The sequence below is a fragment of the Triturus cristatus genome, chromosome 11 (genome assembly GCF_964204655.1).
Source record: "Triturus cristatus chromosome 11, aTriCri1.1, whole genome shotgun sequence".
In the NCBI taxonomy this organism is placed as follows: domain Eukaryota; kingdom Metazoa; phylum Chordata; class Amphibia; order Caudata; family Salamandridae; genus Triturus; species Triturus cristatus.
Genome location: NC_140594.1, coordinates 1,144,915,902 through 1,144,938,667, shown reverse-complemented (window position 1 = coordinate 1,144,938,667; position 22,766 = coordinate 1,144,915,902). Strand labels below are relative to the sequence as shown.

Genomic DNA, 22,766 nt, shown 5'->3' with positions numbered 1-22,766 from the left:
AAGGTGTGTCTCTTGCAAAAAAATCATCTGTGGGGAGAATGATCCTAACCATTTTAACATTGATCCTCTTTTCTGTACATTTAAAAAGCCATTTACATTGCACAAGATTATCTTTAGTGGTTGTGACGTTCTTCAGGATAAAACATAGCACCTTAACACAATCAACGAATACATTTTACACTCTCCCCTTTGCAATACCTTAATTTGTACCATCTCCTTTGTTGAAGTTACCTGTAAACCCTCAGTGACATAAAAACCACAGCATACCCCTTGACCCCTGAACTTGGTTATATTGCAATCCAATTTCTTGTTCATTACTGGCCTGCTATTTTCCCGCCCATTTTTAGGTCTCGCCTGACCGAGCGCATGCGCTGGTCTGGCAAGACATTTTGTAAGGGCTCCAAAAAGTGCTACCAGGCCAGCCTAGAGCTACAGTGCATGTGCGCGGGCACGCGCGTCGCGCTTTACCGAGATTACTTTCACTTTCACGGCCGCAGGGCCGCTTTGATGTTCTCTGTGAGGCTTCAATAGATTGCAGCAGTTAAAACAAGCATTGGCATAGCCAATCGGTCTCGCTTTTGGGACCTTACAAGTGTTTAGTTATGCAACTGTTGCATGGCTAAACACTTATAAGGTCCCAAAAGCGAGATCTATTGGCTATGCCAATGCTTGTTTTATAATGTTTCACCCCCCAATCCCACCGCCCCCTCCCTCCCAAAGCTACCTGGGGAAGGGGATAGCCCTTACCTCCCTTCCTCAGCCACCCCAGCAAACAAAGGCACCTTGTCCTGGCACCTGGTTGCACGTCTATCCCCCTCCCCCTTGGTGCTGAACATCCTAAGACTTTTAACCCTCGGAGTATGTCCTGTATAAAGTACTACCATCAACAAACAGTGCTTGTGCTTTAAGTGCCCACACAGACCAAGAAATATCCAGCTGGAATTGGTTTTATTGGCCACAGCCTAAAACCCCTTAACATAGGAAAAGGTAACTCATTTCTTGCACACACAAAAAAAATGCATATAAGAATCCTTGTCTTCCGGAAACTCTAAAAAAAACCCTGATGTTCCAGCTAATTCTTGTATTAAAAATGGATAATACATAAAGTGCAAATAATCTTTACGGTATCCATTACTTATTCAAGAAAAGGTTGCTACACACTGTTCCTAATCCAGAATGGTGAATAACATTCCCTCATCTTAGGGGGAAAAATAAAGTGCAATAGTGAAAGTGAGCACCATGAATAAAGTGCAAAGTGCAGTCTAATTTTCTGGTACCAAATACCTATAAAAAGAGAGAATGATAGTAGCTTTACCCAATACATAATCCCCATAGAGGAGAACAAAGTGCAGTTGTAAAAGTGAGCACAGTTAAAGTGAACACAGTTCACAAAGTGCAAAGGACATAAATTACCAAGTGCAAGTAACTAAGCCTAAACCACTTGCATATATCACTTGCAAATGATCATACAAAAAACCGAGGTTGTATATCAGCTATATACAGTCCTAAAGTCCTGGAGATCGCGCTCTGCTCAGAAACCCCTCATTTTCCTATTTTCCACTTGCATGGGATATCTTTTGTGGTATTTCTCGAGCTTCTTCAAGAATAGAGCAAAGATGAAACTGTCCTCTCCATAAAACTTTCATTTTGGACTGCTGGATGATAGAAACCTTCACTCCTGCACTCTTGAATTGACCCATCATGCCCACAAAGTCCCCCCGTCTTCGTGCTGCTGTAGCAGACATATCGGAGAACACTCTCACCTTGGCTCCGTCGGATAGGAAAATATCCCTCTTTTGAGTCGCTTTAGTTAAAATGGCCCCTCTAATGCGGAAATCAGAGAAATTTACAATCATCGTCCTGTGATACTTGGCTCCCGGAAGTTTCTGAGAGGGGACTCTATGGACCCTCATTATAGTAAGGTCCTTGGTACTTTCTCAAGTATATTTTCTCTGATCAGCGACTCTACATAAATCAAAGGATTAGGCTGACCATTGAAGCGTACACTATCCTCCGGTATCCCAGTGAAGTGCAAATTTGATCGTCTAGCATAATTCTCCATCTCGTCCATCTTTAATTGTGAGGCCAGCAGCTTTTTCTGGAGAGAGGCAATATCACAGGGAGTGACAAGGAGTGGTCCTCTATGTCAGATACACGTACTCCAATTCTTTAAATCGCTCTGGTATTTTCTGTACCATATTCTCAATTTTGTTTGAATTCTCATGCACTAGAGAGAGCTCTTGGGCCTGAGTGGTTTTACAGTTGCATTTGGTGAATTGAGACCAGTGGAGGCTGGTTCGTAATGTTGCTTTCCCTGGAAACAAAAGTCATGCTTCCAGCTCCCAGCTGATTAGGCAAATCCAGCTCTTTGGCCCTGGGTTTCATCAGGAGACTGTGGGATACTGAGGGAGATGATAACTTTGGGCAGCCTGCAGCCTAGTATCTTGCATTCATGCATAGGCACATCCAGACCTTTCCCTTGAGCAGACTGTATAGGCGCAGCTAGACCTATCCCCTGAACAGACTGCCCTCTCTGATCCAGGTTATTACCAGATACAATTTACCGAGCAAACTGAAATACCACTCCAGGTGATGTCTGGACAACATTTGGGTTGTCTTACAATTATTAGAAAATACGGGGGTAGTCTTTAGGAGGATTGCCCACCCCTACCATCTTGGTATTCTACTCAGCTACTTCTCTTACAGCCATTTGCACAGACCCTACCTCATTTCCATCCCTATCGATCTCTTGCTGAATGCTGGAGGGCCATGGAACATCAACCCCCATTAACTTCTGGATCCTGCCTGAGGCCCCGGAGTCCTCCCTACCAGGGCTCCTATTGCTGGTATCCATTTCTGGTGATGACCCTTAGGAAGTCAGAGAGGAACCTGGGATTACAAGATCCATTGCAGTATTCACACGCCCCACTCTTCTTCTGCATAGCTTTTCTTCTAGCTGCCGGAATTCGAGATTGCGCTGCTTTCCTCTTAGCCTTTTGAGTCAATGCTGAAGGGGTGGGTGTCTCAGCTAAAGCTCCTGCTCCTCATACTGATCCCCTCAGGATCATCTGCTGCATACTTCACAGTCCATACCTCCAGAATGAGTGGCTCTAACTCCTACACTATAGATCACTGTGGGGCACTGTAGTTCTGCTATATGGACACCATATAAGCCAAGTACTTTTCCACGCTACTATTTACTTGCAGCCAAAGATCCTCTCCCAAAAAACCACACAGGGACACCTACTCTAGTATCTGGGCAGAGAATATGCCCTTTTCTTCCCCTAAGAGCCACCTCTGGCTACAACATCAGCCGTGGTGGCCTCAAGGAGCTCCTGCTCAGCCCCCGTTTACCTCTTATCTCAGCACCAGTTCATTACCCCGTAGCATCTGCCATGTCATCACGGGGTTCAGACAATCCTTGGAATAGCCGTAGTCTCCTTGCAGGATTTTTTCACTACAGGTTTGGCTGTTATCATCCTTGAGCCGCTGCCCCCTTCATCGAGGCTTGTGGCTCAGGGCTCACCGCTCGCGGCTGCGCACGACCCGGAAGCAATCTCACACGATGAGAGGAAGGGGAGGAGTGACGCGCCTCAGCAGCAGGGCATCGGGCCCACCCACTGCTATTCCTGGGACTACATAGGAATTGTTGAAGATTTTTTGCACATCAGAACACAATCTGGAAACAATCATTGATATCATCTGTTTGGGTTGGGTTGCCCTTAAGCAATATTCAGTGTTTCTGGGGGCTGTTTCTAAGGATATGAAGACCATTTTTGTTTTTGGTGGTACTTGTCAGAGAGACGTTTTTTTGATCCTGGTTCCAAACTTGGCATGTGGTCACGTAGGAAGATAATATAGTCCAAATTTGAAACTTCAGCCATGGTTGAGTCAAGTAGATTGAGATTGTATTCTCTGTTGTGTAATATTTTTTTAATTTTCTGGGAATTTACCTGATAATCATAGTTTTTGCCGTAATTTCTTCTTGCCTAAATAAATTCCACTCTTAGAATATTTTATATAATGCTATTTGGATGGCAGATTTCTGCATGTAGGATTACATTAGATGCTCTTTCCTTCCTGTGAATCCGGCTGTTGATTTTATTATCTTCGATGTATGGGGTAAGATCCAGGTAGTTCATTTAGTATTTAGAAACTGGTTTGGTAATGTATATATTCAGTTTGTTGATTGATAGTGTATATGACTAGGCAGGAGTTTGCATAGACGCTCCCGGCTCAACAAGATATTGCCTATGTGATGCCCCTAGAAGAATTTGTGTGTCGTTATGGTGCACTTTCTGGATATCCCAGAGCCAGAAATTTCCTACCTTTCTCAAACTGATGCAGGCATACAGTGGGGCGAATTTGACCCCCAATGTCGGTGCCATGCATTTGTCAGAAAATCTTGATAATAAATGTGAAAAAATGGACTGGAGCATCTCTATGATCAATTCATTTCTCTCCAGAAAGTGTATGGATCTGGTTGACAGAGCATTTCTTACCACTTCAAGCCCATCTTTGTGTCTATTTTTTTGTAAAGATGCCCAATGATTGTTCCTAGTAGACAATTCTCCTGCAGTTCAATGTTCTATAATTTCTGGAGTTTATCCTTTGAGTCATTAATATAAGATGATAGGCTATGCATGAAAAATTGTAGTTCTGAGTCTATCCTGGTTTGTGTATTTTTAGCAGTATGTATATGGTAGCCGTGACTGGGTGTGACATAAAGAGATATTGTTTCTCTTCCTATGTGATTATTTCCCTCTGGTACCATCTATCCGTGTGAGTGTGTAGTGCTGTGGTTAGATTTCCAGGTAACTTTTCATAGTTGAGTTATCAGAGAGTTGTCTCATTATTTCTGTAATGTAGTCATCAGTGTATATAGGAATACTATATTGAAACCTTTATCCACTATTTTTATACATGATCTTGGTTTTGTTTGAATTCATTTGGTGCCAAAATCTGTGTCTGTGAGAATTTCCTAGGCAGATACTTTAACTTTTTAAGATTTTTACCACACTCTTTGTCTGATCCTTTGTAACTACTGAATGAAAAGGGTCAGTTGAGTTGCATTGAGGAGGTACTGGTGTGAAGGTAGTTCTTGTCCTGAGTTTGCTATGTGATGAGCACTCTGTAACCCTTTCATATTTTCCATGGTATGCCTGCTAGAAAACAAAACTCAATACAATTCTTTATGTAACTCCTCTCATAATAATTCACGTTCTGTTTTCTTTTTCTGCTTTATTTCAGAAAACCATCAAATTTTGAATTTTAACATCGTAGAGGTTTCCATTGATTCAATTTCGCTGAGCTGGGTACCAGGGACTAACGGAATAAGCTCCTATTTGGTGAAAATGTCAGGAAATCCTTCCACAAATGTGACCACGCTTGTTGAATTTGTGTCCATCACAAATTTGATACCTGGGAATTACTACACATTTATAATCTCAGCTGTGTTTAAAAATGGTGATTTGGGAAATGAGTACGTAATATCAGAATATACAGGTGAGTATTTTCCATGTAAAAGTAATCTCATATGCAATTACAGATGCAATAGCAATTGTGTAAAGATGTATAAACTTGATAATGTTACTAACTCACAAAACAACAACAGAAATATATAGATTATAAATTCAACAAGCAGAGACAACATCATTGCCTTGACTACAAATTTCATGAAAAGCATACCTTTAATGTATCTGCCTTAAAGAGAGTTCAGACTCTTAGATTTCATCTAATTGTGGTATTTATTTTGAAAATATTTTATAGAAGAAAGTTTGAAGGGAATAACAATTGGATTCTGAACCAAAGGGATCATTACGATGGCGGGCGGATTCGAGTACGCCCGCAACTGTAGCAGTGCCTGGAACCGCCTGCCTACAACGCGGCGGTCCCACATGTCAGATTACTATGTGACTGCCACCGTGGCAGTCACATTGTGCATGGTTAACATTGTGGTGGGTGTTGCTGGATGCAGCGCCCGCCGCAATGCTAAACATGCATGTTATGTTTTCACTGCACTACATGGCAGGGACCACGCGGTGCCTGCCACTTAGTGCAGTGAAATGTAGGGGCGTACCATGGGTACCCCCAAGGTGCACCACCACCCCCCAACACAAGGGAGGCCCGCAACTGGCCCCCCAAATGCATTTTCTGCCACCCTTTCAATGGCTGTTTACCCGCTACGAAAAGGCTGGCTGTGGCCAGCATCATAATCTAGTGGACAGTGCCTGCTAGGCACCGCCACCATTTAATGCAATCTGTGGCGGATCCTTGGCGGGTGGTCGTTGCGCCCGCCACGGTCCTGGTACGATTCCCCCGCCATCCTAATTTGGCTGGCGGAAAATCATTGTCCGATGGCGGACGGCCCGCCACTGCACGCCTTGTGGTGGCAGACCCTCTGCCAATGTAATCACCACCCAAGTTCCCAATTTAGGTTAGAGTGTACTCAAAAGCTGCAGTGAGAAAGGTAGTCTGGCAATTGTACCTATGTTACTTCAGTGTATGTGCAAATTTCGGACTTTTCAATTATTCATAAACAGTTCCCAGAGAGCTCTGGGTGATCTATGTCAAGTAGATATTTCTATGACTGCTCAATTGCATAATAGTTCATGGAGAAAAGTGAAATGTAAAATGTATGTTCAATGAGAATACATTTTTGGATTTTGAAAAAAACTTCCACAATAAACCAATCCAACATTTGAGTGAACTCTCAACATTTCTGCCCATTACATCAATTGATCACACAATGCATGAGCACACTTTCATTACTTAAGTGAATTTAAAATAAAATATCTGAAGTGCTGGGAGCAAAATGATATCATTGGCAGACATTACTGTAAGATTTTCTGTTTAGCAAATCCTAAATAATTTTATATCGTAGTTTCAGCAATCGTGGAAATTACCCCCGCAAATGAGTTTTGCATGCATTCAAGGTTAACTAACGAAGATTGTTTTACAAAGTGTACACTTCAGAAAGAAATGTTTTAAAATGTAATCATTACCATCTCATTATGGGAACAACTGTTTAAGTATTGAAATGTTGATCCTTGAGATGTTGGTTCATACTTCATATCTGTATTCCCTCACATGTTTAAGCATTTAACTTTACGACTAGGATTTTTTTTTTGTCCTCATTACACCCCGGTTACTACATTCTGAACCGGTTGTAAGCACCCTCGATCTGTCTATCTGTCTATGGTCCAAATAGTACTCGGACAGCACCTTCCACTGCACCCTTCGACCGACAATAGGGGGTAGGGCTCAAAGACTTCAAACCACTATCCATTGCTTGATGTAATCATTGAACTAGATTTTGCTTTTTTTGTAACCATGACCCTGCTACATACCTGACCATTTCAAAAAGTCCTCCCATACTTCTGCAGACCTTCATGTGTGCCTTTTGGTATCTATACTACATGTCTATCAGTCCAGACCTCCAATAAGGGTCTCATTTTCTCTTCCTCTGCTTCCAACAGATATCTATACCAAATTGCGACTTCTTTAGCTTTCTGATCTGGATCCTGAAGCAAGGCCTCAAATTCCCAATTTCCTCTTGCTTCCTCCTCTGCGGCCAAAGCCCATGAAGTAAGCTGCAGATACTTGAACCTGGAAAGGCAGTGCCTGTCTTAATGTTCACTTGTTCAGGACCTCCCATGGGACCAATGTGCCTGTTGTTATTAGGTCTCCCCATTTTGTTACCCCCGCCTGCTTTAAAGGCAGGCTCAGGGCATCCTTCAGACATTCTGGTGTTCCCGGGGATTCCCATATTAGGGCAAAGTCTGAGAAATAGCCGATCTTTAAGGTCCGTCTCACTGCTATCCAGAGCCGTAAGTCTGCTTGCAGCACCTTTAACCTTACTTTTTTCAATATTTTTGGGCTCCAAATTTGTATAAAAAGGCTCCTCCCACTTCTTTAATCATCTCACCAAGTATTGGTCCCCATGTGGTGTTAACAGGGTCCCCCACTAACATGTAAAAGTTCTTAAATTGAAGGGCCATACAGTGCAATCTAAGGTCTGGTAGTGCCAACCCCCCTTCTTAAGATAACTTCTGAGTTTTTTCCAGGAGAGCTGTATCCCCCGAGATGACCAGATAAAACTAGATATCTCCCCTTGTATTTTTTTAGTTTCATCTTTAGGGAAACTAAGTGGTATACATTTAAAAAGATAGGTTAGTTTTTGGAGAACAGACATTTTTATTAGGTTTACCCTCCCATATATTGACAGGGGTAAATTCATCCATTTGGCTAGTTTCCTATCTGCCTCCTTCATCACTCGTTTCAAGTTACGGGAGGAGATCTCCTCAATTTTCTCTACAATTGTTATCCCCAGATATTTAATCTCGGAACAAGCTCTGCCACCCCAACCTGCCATGTTCCAGCTCATTACTTCTGTTTTTGAAATATTGACCATATATCCTGAGAGAGCACCAAATTCTGTTGTCAATTGCTCTATCCTCATCAATATTTTCGCTGGGTCGGAAGTAAAAACTACCAAATAGTCTGCATATAGTGCAATTTTACTATGCGTTGGCAGCTGGTGGATAGGGGTGATCTGCTCATCTGTTCTTAGCTTGTGCGCAAGTAGTTCCATATATATATCAAAAATAAGGGGGGACAGTGGACACCCCTGTCTCGTCCCCCTCATGATTTTGAAACTACCTGTCAATACGCCATTAAGCAAAATTTTGGCCGTGGGCTGCTCATATAATTTTTGCACTGCCTGAATAAAGGTGATACTGAAACCCATTATATCTAAAACTGCCCAGAGAAATGACCAGCTGACACGATCGAAAGCCTTGGCGGCCTTGATAGTAATCACTGCCAAGGGGATAGATCACGCCACTGCTAGGTCGATAGTCCCAATTAATGAGAGCGTGAGGTCTTGTATTTGCCTCTTAGGGACAAACCCTTTCTGGTCGATGTGCATCAACTGAGGTACCACCTTAGCCAGTCTCCTCGCCAATATGCATGTATAAATTTTTAGATCGGCATTTAATAAAGAGATTGGTCGATATGAATTGGCATTTGTCGGATCCTTTGCGGGTTATAAAATTAACATTATTAAGGGCTCATTCCACGAACACGGAATCCTATCTCCCTCCTCATATACAGTATTAAAGAGAGTCACCATTTCCATTACAATCTCCTCCATTATCAATTTATAAACCTCAACCGGAACTGAGTCCGAACAAGCCGCCTTACCATTCTTCATGTGTTCTCTTATTTCTTTGAGACCTCTCTATCGGCCTTCCTGGCTCTGTGTACAATTCTGTGAAGAGTTTTACTATGCTTTCCTGAATTTCCTCCTCATTATTAGTAACATGTCCCTTGGGATTAATAACCAACTCTCCAATATGGTTTCTCTCTCTATCTGCCCTCGCCTTCTAAGCTAGTAATGCTCCGGCTTTTTTGCCATACTCAAAATGTTGCAAACAACTTGCCTCCTTTCTCTGCTCTTTGTTTCTAGTCTCATTCCATAATTCAATCTAGCATCCTCCAGTTGTTTTTCCATCTCCTCACTATACTGTGTGTCCTGCTGTATCCTTCCTTCTAATAACCTAATCTCCTCCTCTAGCTTTTTTAATTCAACTTGTTCCACTTTATTTTTATATGACACCTGACTTTGCAATACCCCCCGAATATAAGCCTTGAAGGTGTCCCAAATAATCCCAATTGGTGCTGAGTGAGCGTTTACCTGAAAAAATTCCATGTTTTTTTAAGCCTGGGCGGACAACTACGCTACGCTTGCGAAGTTTGCGTAGTTTGTGCTACTTCGCGCTACGTGAATTGCACGTAGCACAGTGCAAAATCGCGTAGCGTAGCGTAGTTGGCATTTTTTGCTTGCTCGCGGTCCTCAACGTCAAGTTGGCGACCGCGAGTGAGCAAAATGACATCCCGGCGAGACCTTCTCCTTGTTCGTGATCAGCAACATCAAGCTGAAGATTGCGAGCGTGGGAAATGAACCTCCCGGCGAGATTCTCAACGCGGGGAGGTCAGGTTTCTCATTGCGAATGGTCGCGTATGCTCGCGACCGCTCGCGATGCGAAACTACCAGTCCGCATTGAGAAAGCTTCCGCTCGAGTAAAAATCTACTCGAGCGGCAGAAAATGACAGCTCACACTGTGCAAGATGCCATTTTCAATGATTGCACAGTGCGGACAAGCATCCGGCACACTACACAGTTCACGTAGTGCTACGCGTATCTCGCGTAGTGCGAAGTGCCCTTCGCGTAGCTACACGTAGCGCTACTACGCAAACTATGCCTAGGGTTAGTTTTTTTCCTTCAAAAGGGCAGCCACGGCCAAATCCGACAAAACGGCTCACTTCAGTGTCAATCTGACATTATTCCTAATGCATATCTCCCTCAATGTGATACTGACCATATTATGGTCCGAGATGTGTCCTGGATGTATATGCACCTTTTTTATTTTCCCCGCCCACTTTCTATCTACCAGTATATAGTCCAACCGTGAAAAGTGGTGATACTTTTTACTGTGAAAAGTGTAGGCTATTTTCCCTTTCATTAGATGTCTCCAAGGATCAACCATTCCAAAATCCTTTAACATGTATGTTAAGGCCTGCCTTGTTTTAGGTGCCTGGGTTTGGACCCCCTCCTCCTTGTAGATCTATCCAAAATTGGGTCCAGGAGAGTATTAAAATCCCCGCCTAATATTATAGGTGATGTTACCCCTGCTAGTCTTAATTGCATATCCAGTATATATTGGGGGTCATCTGTATTCGGGCCATAAATACCAGCATACAAAAACTCAGAACCCATACATTTAAGAGTAGCCATAAACCATCTACCTGAACAGTCAGTATTGGAAGTGATCATTTCTAGTCCTGAGCCTTTCCGGATGATTATTGCTACACCTTTCTAATATACTGATTGATCTGATGCTACGTGGCTTCCTATCCATCTTTGTTTAGAGTATAGTTCCCTACTTTCCCTTGCCATTAGGTGGGTTTCCTGTATGATACATACTTGGGCATTAGATTCTTCTAAGTAATTCATTACCAGCCTTTGCCTATTTTTTGTCCTTAAGCCGTTTAAATTCCACGTTATAATTCTAACTTTGTTTTCCCTCCCTGTCATTTTAATGTATTAGAGGCATTGGAATCGAGGGTCTCTGGTTCTTCTGAAAAAAAGACCAAGATAGGATAAAAAGTGTTTCAAAAGTGTCTAAAAATTTATTTTTTATTTTCTCCCACTGCACCCCACCGTGTGTGCCCTTAACCCCCCCCCATGGGAATCCTCCCCAAGCTGTCTGGCATAGAGCCAATTTAGACCGCCTGGAGGCCTATCTATAAATTTTACTTGAGTTTACCCCTGCCTCCCGTGATGACTAAGTGAGTAAATTATGCTTATGTGTTTTCCTCTCTAATATATATATATATATTTTTTTTTGTTATCATACATTTCTAACATATATATTTTTTTTATATTTAAAAAAACGACAAAGAATTTAGAATTGTCTTTTACATTCTTAGCTTCTTACAATAACAGACTCGCCTACTCAGGGGCGCCCTTCTTTCCTTACAGACTCAATCAAACTATCTGCCTCCTCTATGGTTCGAATATAATGCATTTGATTGTCCTACATGACCCGTAACATAGCTGGAAATTTTAGTTGCGCCTTGGCCCCCAAATTATTAAGTACACCCATTCTTTTGCCCAGTTCCCACTGTTTCTGATCTGTTGCGTGGGATAAATCTGATCTAATAGTAAACTGAAGGCTCCGAGATACATGGGGTCCGTTCCTTAATGCAGCCGACAAAATGGCATCCTTAACCGAATATGAAAGAAAATGTATCAACATTTTTCTTGGTTTGTGATGTTGAGGATTTCACCTAAATGGAACTCTATGGACCCTCTGTATTTCGCGTTCCAAGTCAATATCTGACCTGTCCTTCAGGGCTGTCTCCAATAAAAGATTGATCACAAATGCCTTAAGATTGGACCCCTCTTCTGCCTCCAGGATGATTAGGATCCTCAAATTATTTCTCCGGGATGGGTTTTCTAATCTTTCTAAGTCTTCTCTGAGGCTAGCATTTTCTTTAGCCAAGGTCTATACTCCTTTAGTGTTGTTTGAGATTTTCTTCCGTATAGTGCTTACTTCCTCCTCAAGCTTCCCTGTTCGAGTAGTGACATCATCCAAATTTTGTGCAAGGGCCGGGAATGAGGTTTGTATGCCCTCTTGGTTTGCCTCTGATACCTCAAACCGACCTCTAATCTCTCTCTTGAGATCCATAAGGAAAGAGGCCATTGTGACATCTGGGTTTTCTGGTACAGGGCTAGGATGGTGTGCCACTAGAAGGTCCACTAATGCTAATGTACTTGAGGGGGTTAGCCGATCTTCTACTTGTACCATGATGTCTCTGCCCCCACTTGCCGGGTCCATCTCCACCAACACCACAGTTTCACTCTCTTGGAAAATGCTAAACCTATTCTGTGTTGTTACTTGGAACTCCACCCCAGCTACTCCTTTCTTTTTGTATATCTACTTGTATGCCTTCTGGTGTTTCTTGGCCCCCAAGCTTCTCCTCTTCTGGATTGGTCGCAGGCTTAGTGACTTTTACGGACTTCAAACGTCTGCCCTCTTGCTCGCATAGCTGCTTCTGCACCCCACCACTCATACTCACAATCGCACCACCTCCATTATCTCCTGATGCCATTACTTGTGTTAATATTTTGCAGTAGGCTTCTAATGAGGGGGTGATTTTATTTTGTAAGGGGGAGATTTTTTCCCCCTTTCCTTAGGGCTCCTCCCCTGATGCAGTACAGCTTTCCCTACTTTGGTGACTTTAGAAGGGGCTCTACCAGCCAATGTGCCCCAAGCCGAAAATAAACAGGAGTTGTCACTTACTCCCGTTGAATTTTCCAACCACTCCGAGGGCACGGGTACGAAGCATATACCTCAAAATCTGGTCCAAACTTGCATCTGGAATCTCAACTTTCTTTTCACCTCTCTTCCCTACGTATATCGAACTCTCCTTCTCCATAGAGGGTGGAAATCGTTTTATATGGTTCTCCCTCCAGCACCTTTTATTGTTATCATCTATCTGGGGCTCTGTTTTGCCTTGTATCCTGGTAAAAAACATTCTCCAGTGACTCTAGGATTTTGTCTCAGTTAAACTTAAGTTTGTCTTAAGTTTAACTTAAGACCAAAACTTAAGTTTAACAGAGACAAAATCCTAACTTTAGTACTCCTAAATGCCTTCTGTGAATATCAAAAGTCGTAGCATTTTTAAACTGATGTAATCACACCGGTCCTCAGAGCAATATAAAGATGTACATAAAAGATTATTGCTATATTTGGAATTTTCAAACTTTGCTAAGAACTTTGGGCCTCATTTACAATGAATTGGTGTAGGGCAAAGCCACAAGTCTTTTTGCTGCTCTTCCCTATGCCAATCACAAAGGACAGGAATGCACCCTATTTACAAAATAGGCTGCATTCCTGTTGTTTCTGCCAGCTTTGGCGCACAATTGCAGGTGCCCTTGCACCCTCTGCGTTGTTAGCAGGATTGGTTTTGTACAAGAAGCAGCATCTTAGTGCACAAAAACAATCCACTGAGACCTTTTCCTCTTTCGATGTGTGCTGCAGCCTGCACCGTACACAGAAAGAGGAAAAAACTAGGTGAAATACAGATATTTCACCACGTTACATCTCCCCAGGGTAGGTTTGCAGTTTGAAAAACATTCCCAGTTTTGCAGCTCCGTGTAAAACTGAGAATGTGTCCAAACCCATGAGTGTTGCGTTGGAAAATCCACCTCAGTGCCCATGGAACACCCGCCTGACACAGTGTAAGGCAAGGTAGTGACTGGCGCTGCTGTGCCTAACACCATACTCAAAGTGGCTTTGCATGGCCTCATAGATATGGGACTGCACTCTGCACCCCTGGAGTGTCATAAAAAGTGAATCTCTGGTGGAGCAATGGGCTTGTAAATAAGCTCCTGTATCTCCACATTTGGGATCTCAATGGCATCCATTGTAAACTTTGCAAGGCAGAAGCTATAAAAAAACAATTTCGAACGAAACTCCACCTCTCCAGTTGCTTCTACTGCTCTGTAGCTGACGTTTTTCAATTTTTTGAGGCTGTCACATAATTCCAAGAGAGTATGTGCCCTCTCGCCTCTGCCACGAGTCCTCACTGCTGAGTAAGTCTAAATCAGATACTGCAAGGGACTCAAAAAACACAACACAGGGATAATCCAACATCAATTTAGAAAAATGGACTAAAATGTAATACATAATATGACACCAAAATGACAAAAATCCCATCAGTAAAACAGGAATTATGATTTTGTTTAAGTTTAAAGTGAAAAATAACGCCAAAAAACAAACAAAGAGCCAACTGCTGGCATATGGTCACACGAGAATGAATTGGGCCCCGTCCCAGCATACATTTAGATTTGGAATTTTTGAGGAAAAATGTCTGAGCAGGTGAAGGTCAGCAGGGCAAGGCAGCCGCCAGTGTTCAAGGTAAGGTGACATTGTTGGGGAGCTTTTGGACGAGTCACAGAGAAGATTTCTTTGTTCAGACTTAGTCTCTTTTTTGGAAGCCAAAGATTTCCAGCGGGACAAGGCTGCTGTCTCGAGGTGCCAATAGTTCCACAAGGCCAGATACCCCGTCTGCGAGGAGCTGCTAAACAGGATTTCATGATGCAGAGAATGCATAGCGGGAGTTGTAGCGAAGTCAGGTCGAACAGTGGTGTACTTCAGGAGGATCAAGGATCAGGTAGGTCCTGGTGTCCTGTCAGTTTTCGGAAACTACCAGGCATACAACTTTTTATGTCCCAAGTTTTGCATTTTGGTGGTTTGGGCACCTTTTGTACCACTTCCAAGACACTAATACTGGATGGTCACCACTTGGAGGGTAAGTCTTTTCTGTCCTTGGGGCTCCGAACTGGAGACCGGCCTTAGAGTCACACTGGTAGTCCTGGGTCCCAGCAGAAAAGCAAGTCTAAATCAGCAGGGAAGTTCTCTAAGGACAAAGGGTAGGCTTCAGGCAGCAGGATGATCCCCATGGAGTATCAAGGCAGTCCTCTGAAGTACAGAGTAGGTCTTAGGCAGGAGGGCAGTCCTCTGTGAGTCTTTCACAAGTCCAGAAGTGAACTGAAGAACTGAAGAGTGGGTCTGAGAGGCCTAGTTTTATACCTAGTTCCAGATTTGAAGTGGAAGAAACGTCTGGGGTTTTCCTACCACAAATGGCCCTGAACTTTCCTGCCTACCTCCCACAGCCCCAGGATATCTAGATTCACAAATGGCTAGTGTGAAGTTCTTTGTGTGGATGCTGAGGCAGCTTCTTTGAAGTGTAAATGGTGCTGTTCATAGCTCCACCCATCCTTTTAAAACCAAATCCTCCTTTGTGATACTGTCTGGGAGGAATGCACAAAGGCCAACTGCTAGCTATACCTAGTCATGTGACCTACAATACAGACTGCAGGCAATAAATGGTTAGGACAAGAAAAAAACTACTTTCTACAAGTGGCCTTTTGTGAATTATGACTTGAAATCTGACTTTATCATTAAAGAGGATTTTAAATGGCAATTCATTGGAGACCAAACATGACATTTCTATCTGTTCCCAAACAAAAGTTATCACCTATTAAATGTAATCAGGAAACCCACTGTTATCCTATTGCAGTAGTGAAAAACAAATTTAAGAGTTTTCCACCAAAAGGACATGGAAAACATAAAACCACATGCCCAAACTTTTAAATACTCTGCACCCTGCCCTAAAAGATGTGTAGGGCCTACCTTAGGTGTGACATATGTGTTAAAAATGAAGGTTTAGGCTTGGCATATGGGTTATTTTGCCAAGGTAATTTGCCAGTCAAATACTGTACGCAAGCTGCAATGGCAGGCCAAAAACATGTTTTATATGGCTATTTAAGTAGGCAGCACTATAAGTGCTTGAGGCCCACTAGTAGCATTTAATTTACGTGCCCTGGGTACTTGTAGTACCACTAAACTAGGGACCTATAAATAAATTAAATCTGCCAACTGAGTGTAACCATTTTTACCATGTTTAGGGGAGTGAACACAAGCACTTTAGCACTTGTTACCAGCAGTTAAGTGCACAGAGTCCTAAGGCCTACAAAAATGAATTCAAGCAAAACAGTAGTAGGGAAGGCAAAAGGTTTGGGGAAGGCCACACTAAGGCTGACAGGGCTAACACTTGCCAAGCTTGCATTTGGCACTAGCTACTAGGTTTGATTGCTGATCATTTGTGTCTTATGCACAATGTTAGAACTCAGTGGACCGGGGCAGCGCAGGCCCTAGTAAGCCAATGAGCAGGTAGTGGCCTTCTTCTTCCTGCTGCTCTGTGGGCCTTTAAGTCTTTTGGCCTGGCCCACTGGCTATTTTCTTAGCAGGACTCCCAACTATTTACCCCTCTCCCTGGAAAGCCAGGCATTGAAAGCAATTGGTATTATGGCTGAAAGGGATCAGTTGGAACCGGCTTGGGGTTGGAGTTTGGCTCTCTAGACCAATGGACTTGCTTGAAGATTTCCTTGTATTTAGTTCAAGTGGATTTGGAATTGTTTGTCACCTAGATGATTCCATGTCCTGCTGTTAATGTATCCAGTGACTAGATGGCTAGGTTGGTAGAGGCTGAAGAAGGAGGTGGCGGTGTAGCTTGCGACTCCGGTGCAGTGAGTTGAGTTGAGCTGTGCAATCTTTGCATTGGAAAACATAATTTAGGTTTCTCTGTATTATGCTTTGATTAATTTAAATGCATTACTTATACTTATATTACTTTCCTTTTAGTTATGATCTTGTCCTAATGAAGTGGAGATAAAATAGGTTGATTTTGTTGACTAGCAACAGAATAGTATCAGCTACCAAGACCATCCGTAAATTACGATCTCACATTCACCAATTAGATGCTCAATGTGGGGTTATAATTAAAGAAAGGCTTCCTATTTCAAAGCCACAAGTAATTTTAGTACTCACTTGCAATCCCAGCCCACCATAAAAAACAACAGGCAGTAACATCAGAGTTTCCTCTCATCACTGGCTGTTTCATCAAACAACTACGGCTTTCTGGGTTTTCAACAAATGTGGTTGTTATTCCAATGAGGAACTTGTGTTGCAACTCAGCCAGACTCCATGAAGGTGAGAGCCAGCACTACCACAAGATGTCCAGCAGTTGTAATTGCACAAATAGATGATGCATATAGTACAATAGAAAAAGCCATAGTGAAAGCAAATAGTTTTGATGGGTAGCCAGAACATTGCTTTTTTAACATCATAAATTCTCTGGTTGGTTCTCCTTGTCTTGGAATATACTCCCCCAGATTATTATTATTATTATTAGAACCTTTGAATGCTGCAGGCAGAGAAGTTCTACCTGTTACTTCACAGGAGGTTCTTCATGATAATTCGAAATCCACAGGTAAACAATACAGAGGAGAAGACTTTTGGACCAATGTCAAGGCATTATATGGTCAACATGCCTGACCAGCCAAGTTTTGTTATGCCTGAAAAAGGGCTGAACGTATTCACCACTGATGCATTAGCTTATAGAAGGATTCTGTACAGCAGAGATCAACTTGGTCGATGAGCCATTACACTTCCTTCAAACAGGAATTAAAAGGTTTATGGGAATGACCATTGACCTAACAGCGTTATTGGATGTGCTGAGGTTATTTGTCAATAATTTCGCAAAGGCCCCAAGCCCATTAATGCAGAATGTGTTTGCCAAAGCAATCCAAACTCAGATAACTTTTCCTCTTAACACCCAGAACTGTGATTCTATTCAATCCCCTCTGCACCCTAAAATGATCTCGTTCAATTTTTCTCTCCCCATTGGAGTAAGATCATCAATACACCACTAGTGCAAGACACAATCCTAGATTGCCTAGAAATTGGGCATCGACCTAATTTTTTTTATCCCAGTGTCAAAAATACCCTTCCTCTCGAAACTACTGGAAAAATGTGTACACAAATAATTATGTTATTACATTGAAAAGTTCAGCTTAGTCAACAAGTTCCATTTGGGATTTAGGAGAGGTCACAGCACAGAAACAGCCAAACTACGTGTCATGTACAATACACTCAGAATCCTAGACAGTTATGGTTCCTGCTTACTCATTCTTCTCAACCTTTTCTTGGTGTAAGAGCCTGTGAATCACACAGTCTTTAAGAGTTCCTATATCACAGAATGGGGCTGTCAGGAAATATCCTAAAATGGTTCTATATAATTTATCACAACAAATCAAATTGGTGGGCACTATCCAAAGTATCCCGGGTCAGAATCTACCATCTCTCACTGTTACCACTCTCTATTAAACCATTGACGGAGATCCTAAACAGGCAAACCTTTCATGCCACATGTATGCAAATGGAATGCAGTTATACCTAACGAGATCATCCCTAGAGGATATCATCCAACTCAACACAACTGTAATAAAACCCAAACATGGCTGTCAAGAAACTACCTAAAAATTCATACTCATCTCGCCACCCCACAGCACCCTCCATACAAGAATGGATCAATCACTTAGACACCCTCAATTGCAAACCTGTCATCATTGAATTAACAACATCCCATGGGATAAACTTGAATACAATAACCTCGTCAAGCAAGCAGACATGTTCATCATCTCATCCTCCTCAAGAAGTTGGAACTATTCATCCTACCACTAGACTTCAAGATTGCAGTACAATCCCTAGTCATACCCAGACTAGTTTATGGGAGTGCAACCTTGAAGGGTTTGCCGAAGTCAAGAATGGTACCACTCAAGTCAATCCTAAATGCTGCTGAGAGACTGATTACAGGTACACGATGCTTCAACTATATCATACCATCTCTCAAGTGTCTCCACTGCCACTCATTCAAAGCGAGGATCCATCTAAAGATAGCTTGTATGATGCACAAAGCCCTGCACTCTGATAAATCCATGTACCTAACACAAAGTCTTATGATCTCAGGAGGCAGCCGCTCTCTACAGATTGTGAATTCCCTGTTCCTGGAACCTCAGAGATTCAAAACAAAGAGGACCTAAAACCTCACCTTCTCAAAAACTGTCTGGAGAACCTGGAACTTGGAGATTTAGATGAACCCTTCAAACATTGCACTCATGAAAGCGGTTAAGACAGTTTTACTAAACACATTCCCAACATAATTTATATGACCAGGGCTTACTCCTGGATGTCTTAGGCACCTGCCCAAGAAGACTCAACTTTCTAGCTTTTTGCTGTCACACCACCAAGATTGCGACCACGGATAAAGAACCTATTTTGTGTATTGTTTTTCATTTTTGCTTGTCGGTTGCTTGGTAGCATATGTTATGTAACATGACATGGTTTTTCTTGGCACAGCACTCTTGGGTCATTTTATGCCAAATAAAACATTAACTAAAAAATAAAAAAAGGATGTGATGATTGATCTGTGGCCTTAATTTCTAATGGGAATGCCAGTGATCTTATGCCATTAACCTCTAACTCCTCCTTATGTAAATCTTATGCTACAAAACAAGTTAAAAAATGCAAGCATGTTTCACGCAAATCCACCGGTATAGTATCTAGCTGGAGAGACAGACGAAGTACTCACAGCCAATGAGGTGGAAACATTGCTTACATTCTGATTCCCACAACACTAAGGATGAAAATGTCCCTTCCTCCAACCCTCAAGTATACCCAATCTTTATGAAGGTAAAAATGATGGGAAAACTGTGAAGAATACTCAAAAGATAACTAAGAAGTGGAGAAAAAAACGGGTGAATATCTAAAAACTCCATACATATTTAAAGTGGCTCTGGGTCCCTCAAGGTTAGTGGATGTGAGTGACAGGCAATTGAACGATGAACAACCCGCTGAACAACTACAGCATCCCTGACTACTGTGTCCTTAATCGTAATGCTTGACCTTATCATGTAGAGTGTGTCAGTGGTGGCATGCCAAATTCGGTATGTGAGGGGTTTTCGATCTAACATTTCCAATCTGGTTTTCTTAGATCTGTTCCTATATACTATCAAATACTTTTCCCAAAATAGATCAAGGTTGTTTGATAAGGTTACACGAGTCACTGTCTTTGTTCTGTAAATTCTAGTTCTATTGACTTGGCAAAATTTGTACTCTCAACTATGACTGAATTTCCCATTATTGGTTCAAATTTCAGTCTACTAAAATATGCAGGCTGAACTTAGATAAGATTGATTTCATACAGGTAATGTCGATTGATTTTGTCCCTATTTTTCTGAGGGAAAAACAAAGCACTTAGGGCATGAGCCCTCTTATAATTAAGAGCTGATCAGGAGTGAGACTTTTTGCCCCACAATATTTTTTTATTTAGCCAACCAGCATTCTTAATGAAGCCGAATACTTAGGCCCTAATCACGATGTTGGGCGGACTCATCATCTCGGTGTGGGAACTGTTGACTGTAGGTCGTCAGTTCCGAACACCCTATTACAATCCGACCGCATATGGTGCAGTTGCAAACTCCCATTTCCCTATGGGAGCTTGTGCAGTGGGAGTTCCTGTAAATCCCTGTGCTGAGTGGCAGGCACCTCACAGTACCTGACACACGGTACAGGGATGTACAGGGAGACACCATAGGTGCCCCACACCGGAAGCCACTGAAGCATGGGGGCCCTGCTAGGGGCACCCAAAGTTGCTTTCTGATAGTCTTTTTATGTTGGAAAGCCCAACATGAAAAGCCTGTCAGAAACCAACATCATAATCCCAAACGCGTACATGCCGTCCAGGGGGGACTAGGTGCAGCCTCCGACTGGTTGACAGGCTCCTTGAGCCCATCGGGAGCCAGTCGGCCCGACCAGCCAGTTTAAACTCCGACCGCCTACATTGTAATTAGGTGGTCGGAGGATTTCCAACCCACATCCAAATGAGCCCCTAGTCACACCTCAAAATAATAGAAGGGTGAATAAAGAGTGGAATAGGCAATCAGTAACTAGGAGCTGTAATCAGCACTCCACTGAGGATAACTGGGGTTGGTTGCCAGCAGTTGCAATCATCCTCGCAGTCCCATGCAGTATCACTCAACTCTCATAATTATTAGTACTAGGCCAACCCATCACTCTTACAATAGCTGGCACTGGAAATGACATGGGTGAGGGCAAAGAGAATTACAGTATTTAATGGAAGCTGCTAAGACTACTGGAATATAGCAGGCTTGGCCTAAAAAGTTAAGGTTATGAGTGGTTAGGCGTCATAGGTAAAGGTGAGATATGCTGCTTCCAAGAAACATAGGAACTATCCAAAATGCTTTCCTTACATGATGCATACCATAAAGAGAGAATTGGAAGGTATTCTTTTTCCCGGCACTAGAGCTAAAACACTATTTGACCAAATGATCACCAAAGCTGCTTATTACTTGACAACCATTATGCCTAGCACAGTAAGACCAAGTAAAGGTCAAAATATTTGTTTTTTTGATGAAGTTTGGTCAAGGAAGCAGGAACTGCCTGTAGCTTATGGTGAATGGAAAATAAAAGCCCTCAGGATAGACTATAATAAATGAATATTGAACAAAAAAAAAGTCAACTGCTCTATAGGATATGCGATGATTTGAAATATACTGTGCAGTGGAAAGGCTTCAAAAATGCATTTGGACCCAAGACAGGCCTTTTCACTTTACAAAACGTACAAAACTTCACTCATTGAGTTAGTAGGAAAACCACTCCTAATGCACCTTCAAGCCAAAACAGTCATGCAAACTGAGTATTTATAGTACTTCCGAAGTGGAAACATCTATATTGTGCTAGAAACCAAATAAGGCCCGTTGGGTAGCAATGGATCTCTAGCAAGCCGATGTGAACATATGGGCCCCTGTTCTTGCCAGAGTTTTTAATGCTTTAACATCTAGCAATATTGTTCCAGGTTCATGGCATAGTGTCACAACTATTCCCACAAAAAAGGCAGTTCACCAATTCCCAACAGTCACAGACTTAGCTCATCATTGGATGGCTGTTTCTTGTTGAACCATATCCAGGACTGGCGTCAAGATGATAATCAACTCTCTGATTGCCAGGCTGGTCGCAGGAGTGTGATTCTACTGCTCACCAGGCAATGAAACTTCAGCGTATTTGTATAAGATACACTCAACTGACAAAAGACTATTCATAGGATAGGATAGGATAGGATAGGATAGGATAGGATAGCCACTTGTAAAGCGTGAACGAATGCCGAAGCGTCTTGGCGCTGGTGGGTAGAGAGAAAACAGCTCCATGATTAACACCGGGTCACCTCAAAAAGCCGTGTTTTTAACAGTTTTCTGAAGACTTGATGACTGTCTGTTAGTTTCAGAGAAGCAGGAAGTTTGTTCCAGAGACTGGCAGCATGAAAAGAAAAGGCTCTGCCACCCCATCCGGCTTTCCTGACACGATTTAGCCTAAGGAGGGATTGAGAGGAGGACCTAAGTGCCCGACCCGGAGAGTAGGGAACAAAAAGCTTCCGAACCTCCTTTGCTCCCCCCCCCCAAACACAACCTTGTGTACTAGGCATAGAGCCTTAAAATCTATGCGTTGCTGGACTGGGAGCCAATGAAGTGCCTTGATTCCCTCAGCGATAGAATGATCTCTGGGAACGTCTAGCAAAAGTCTGGCTGCCGCATTCTGCAAGACCTGCAGTCTCCTCATCAAGGTCTTGTTGATTCCTAATAGCAATGCATTGCAGTAATCCATTCTGGACAGCACTAAAGCTACCACCACATTCCTGCGAAGATCCAATTTAATAAAAGGGAAAATCTTCCGCAATGTCCTTATTAGATAGGAGCAGGAAGAGGCCAGATTACT

The 22,766-nt window shown here is 42.5% G+C and overlaps 1 protein-coding gene across 1 annotated transcript in view; it reads left to right on the top strand.

The window, feature by feature from the left end:
• LOC146788598 (tenascin-X-like) overlaps nt 1-22,766 on the top strand; it is a 694,637-nt gene that overhangs the window by 126,370 nt on the left and 545,501 nt on the right. The window contains exon 15 of the mRNA XM_085633173.1: nt 5,251-5,505. Coding sequence (XP_085489299.1) covers nt 5,251-5,505 — 255 coding nt within the window. The remainder of the gene's footprint in view (nt 1-5,250; nt 5,506-22,766) is intronic.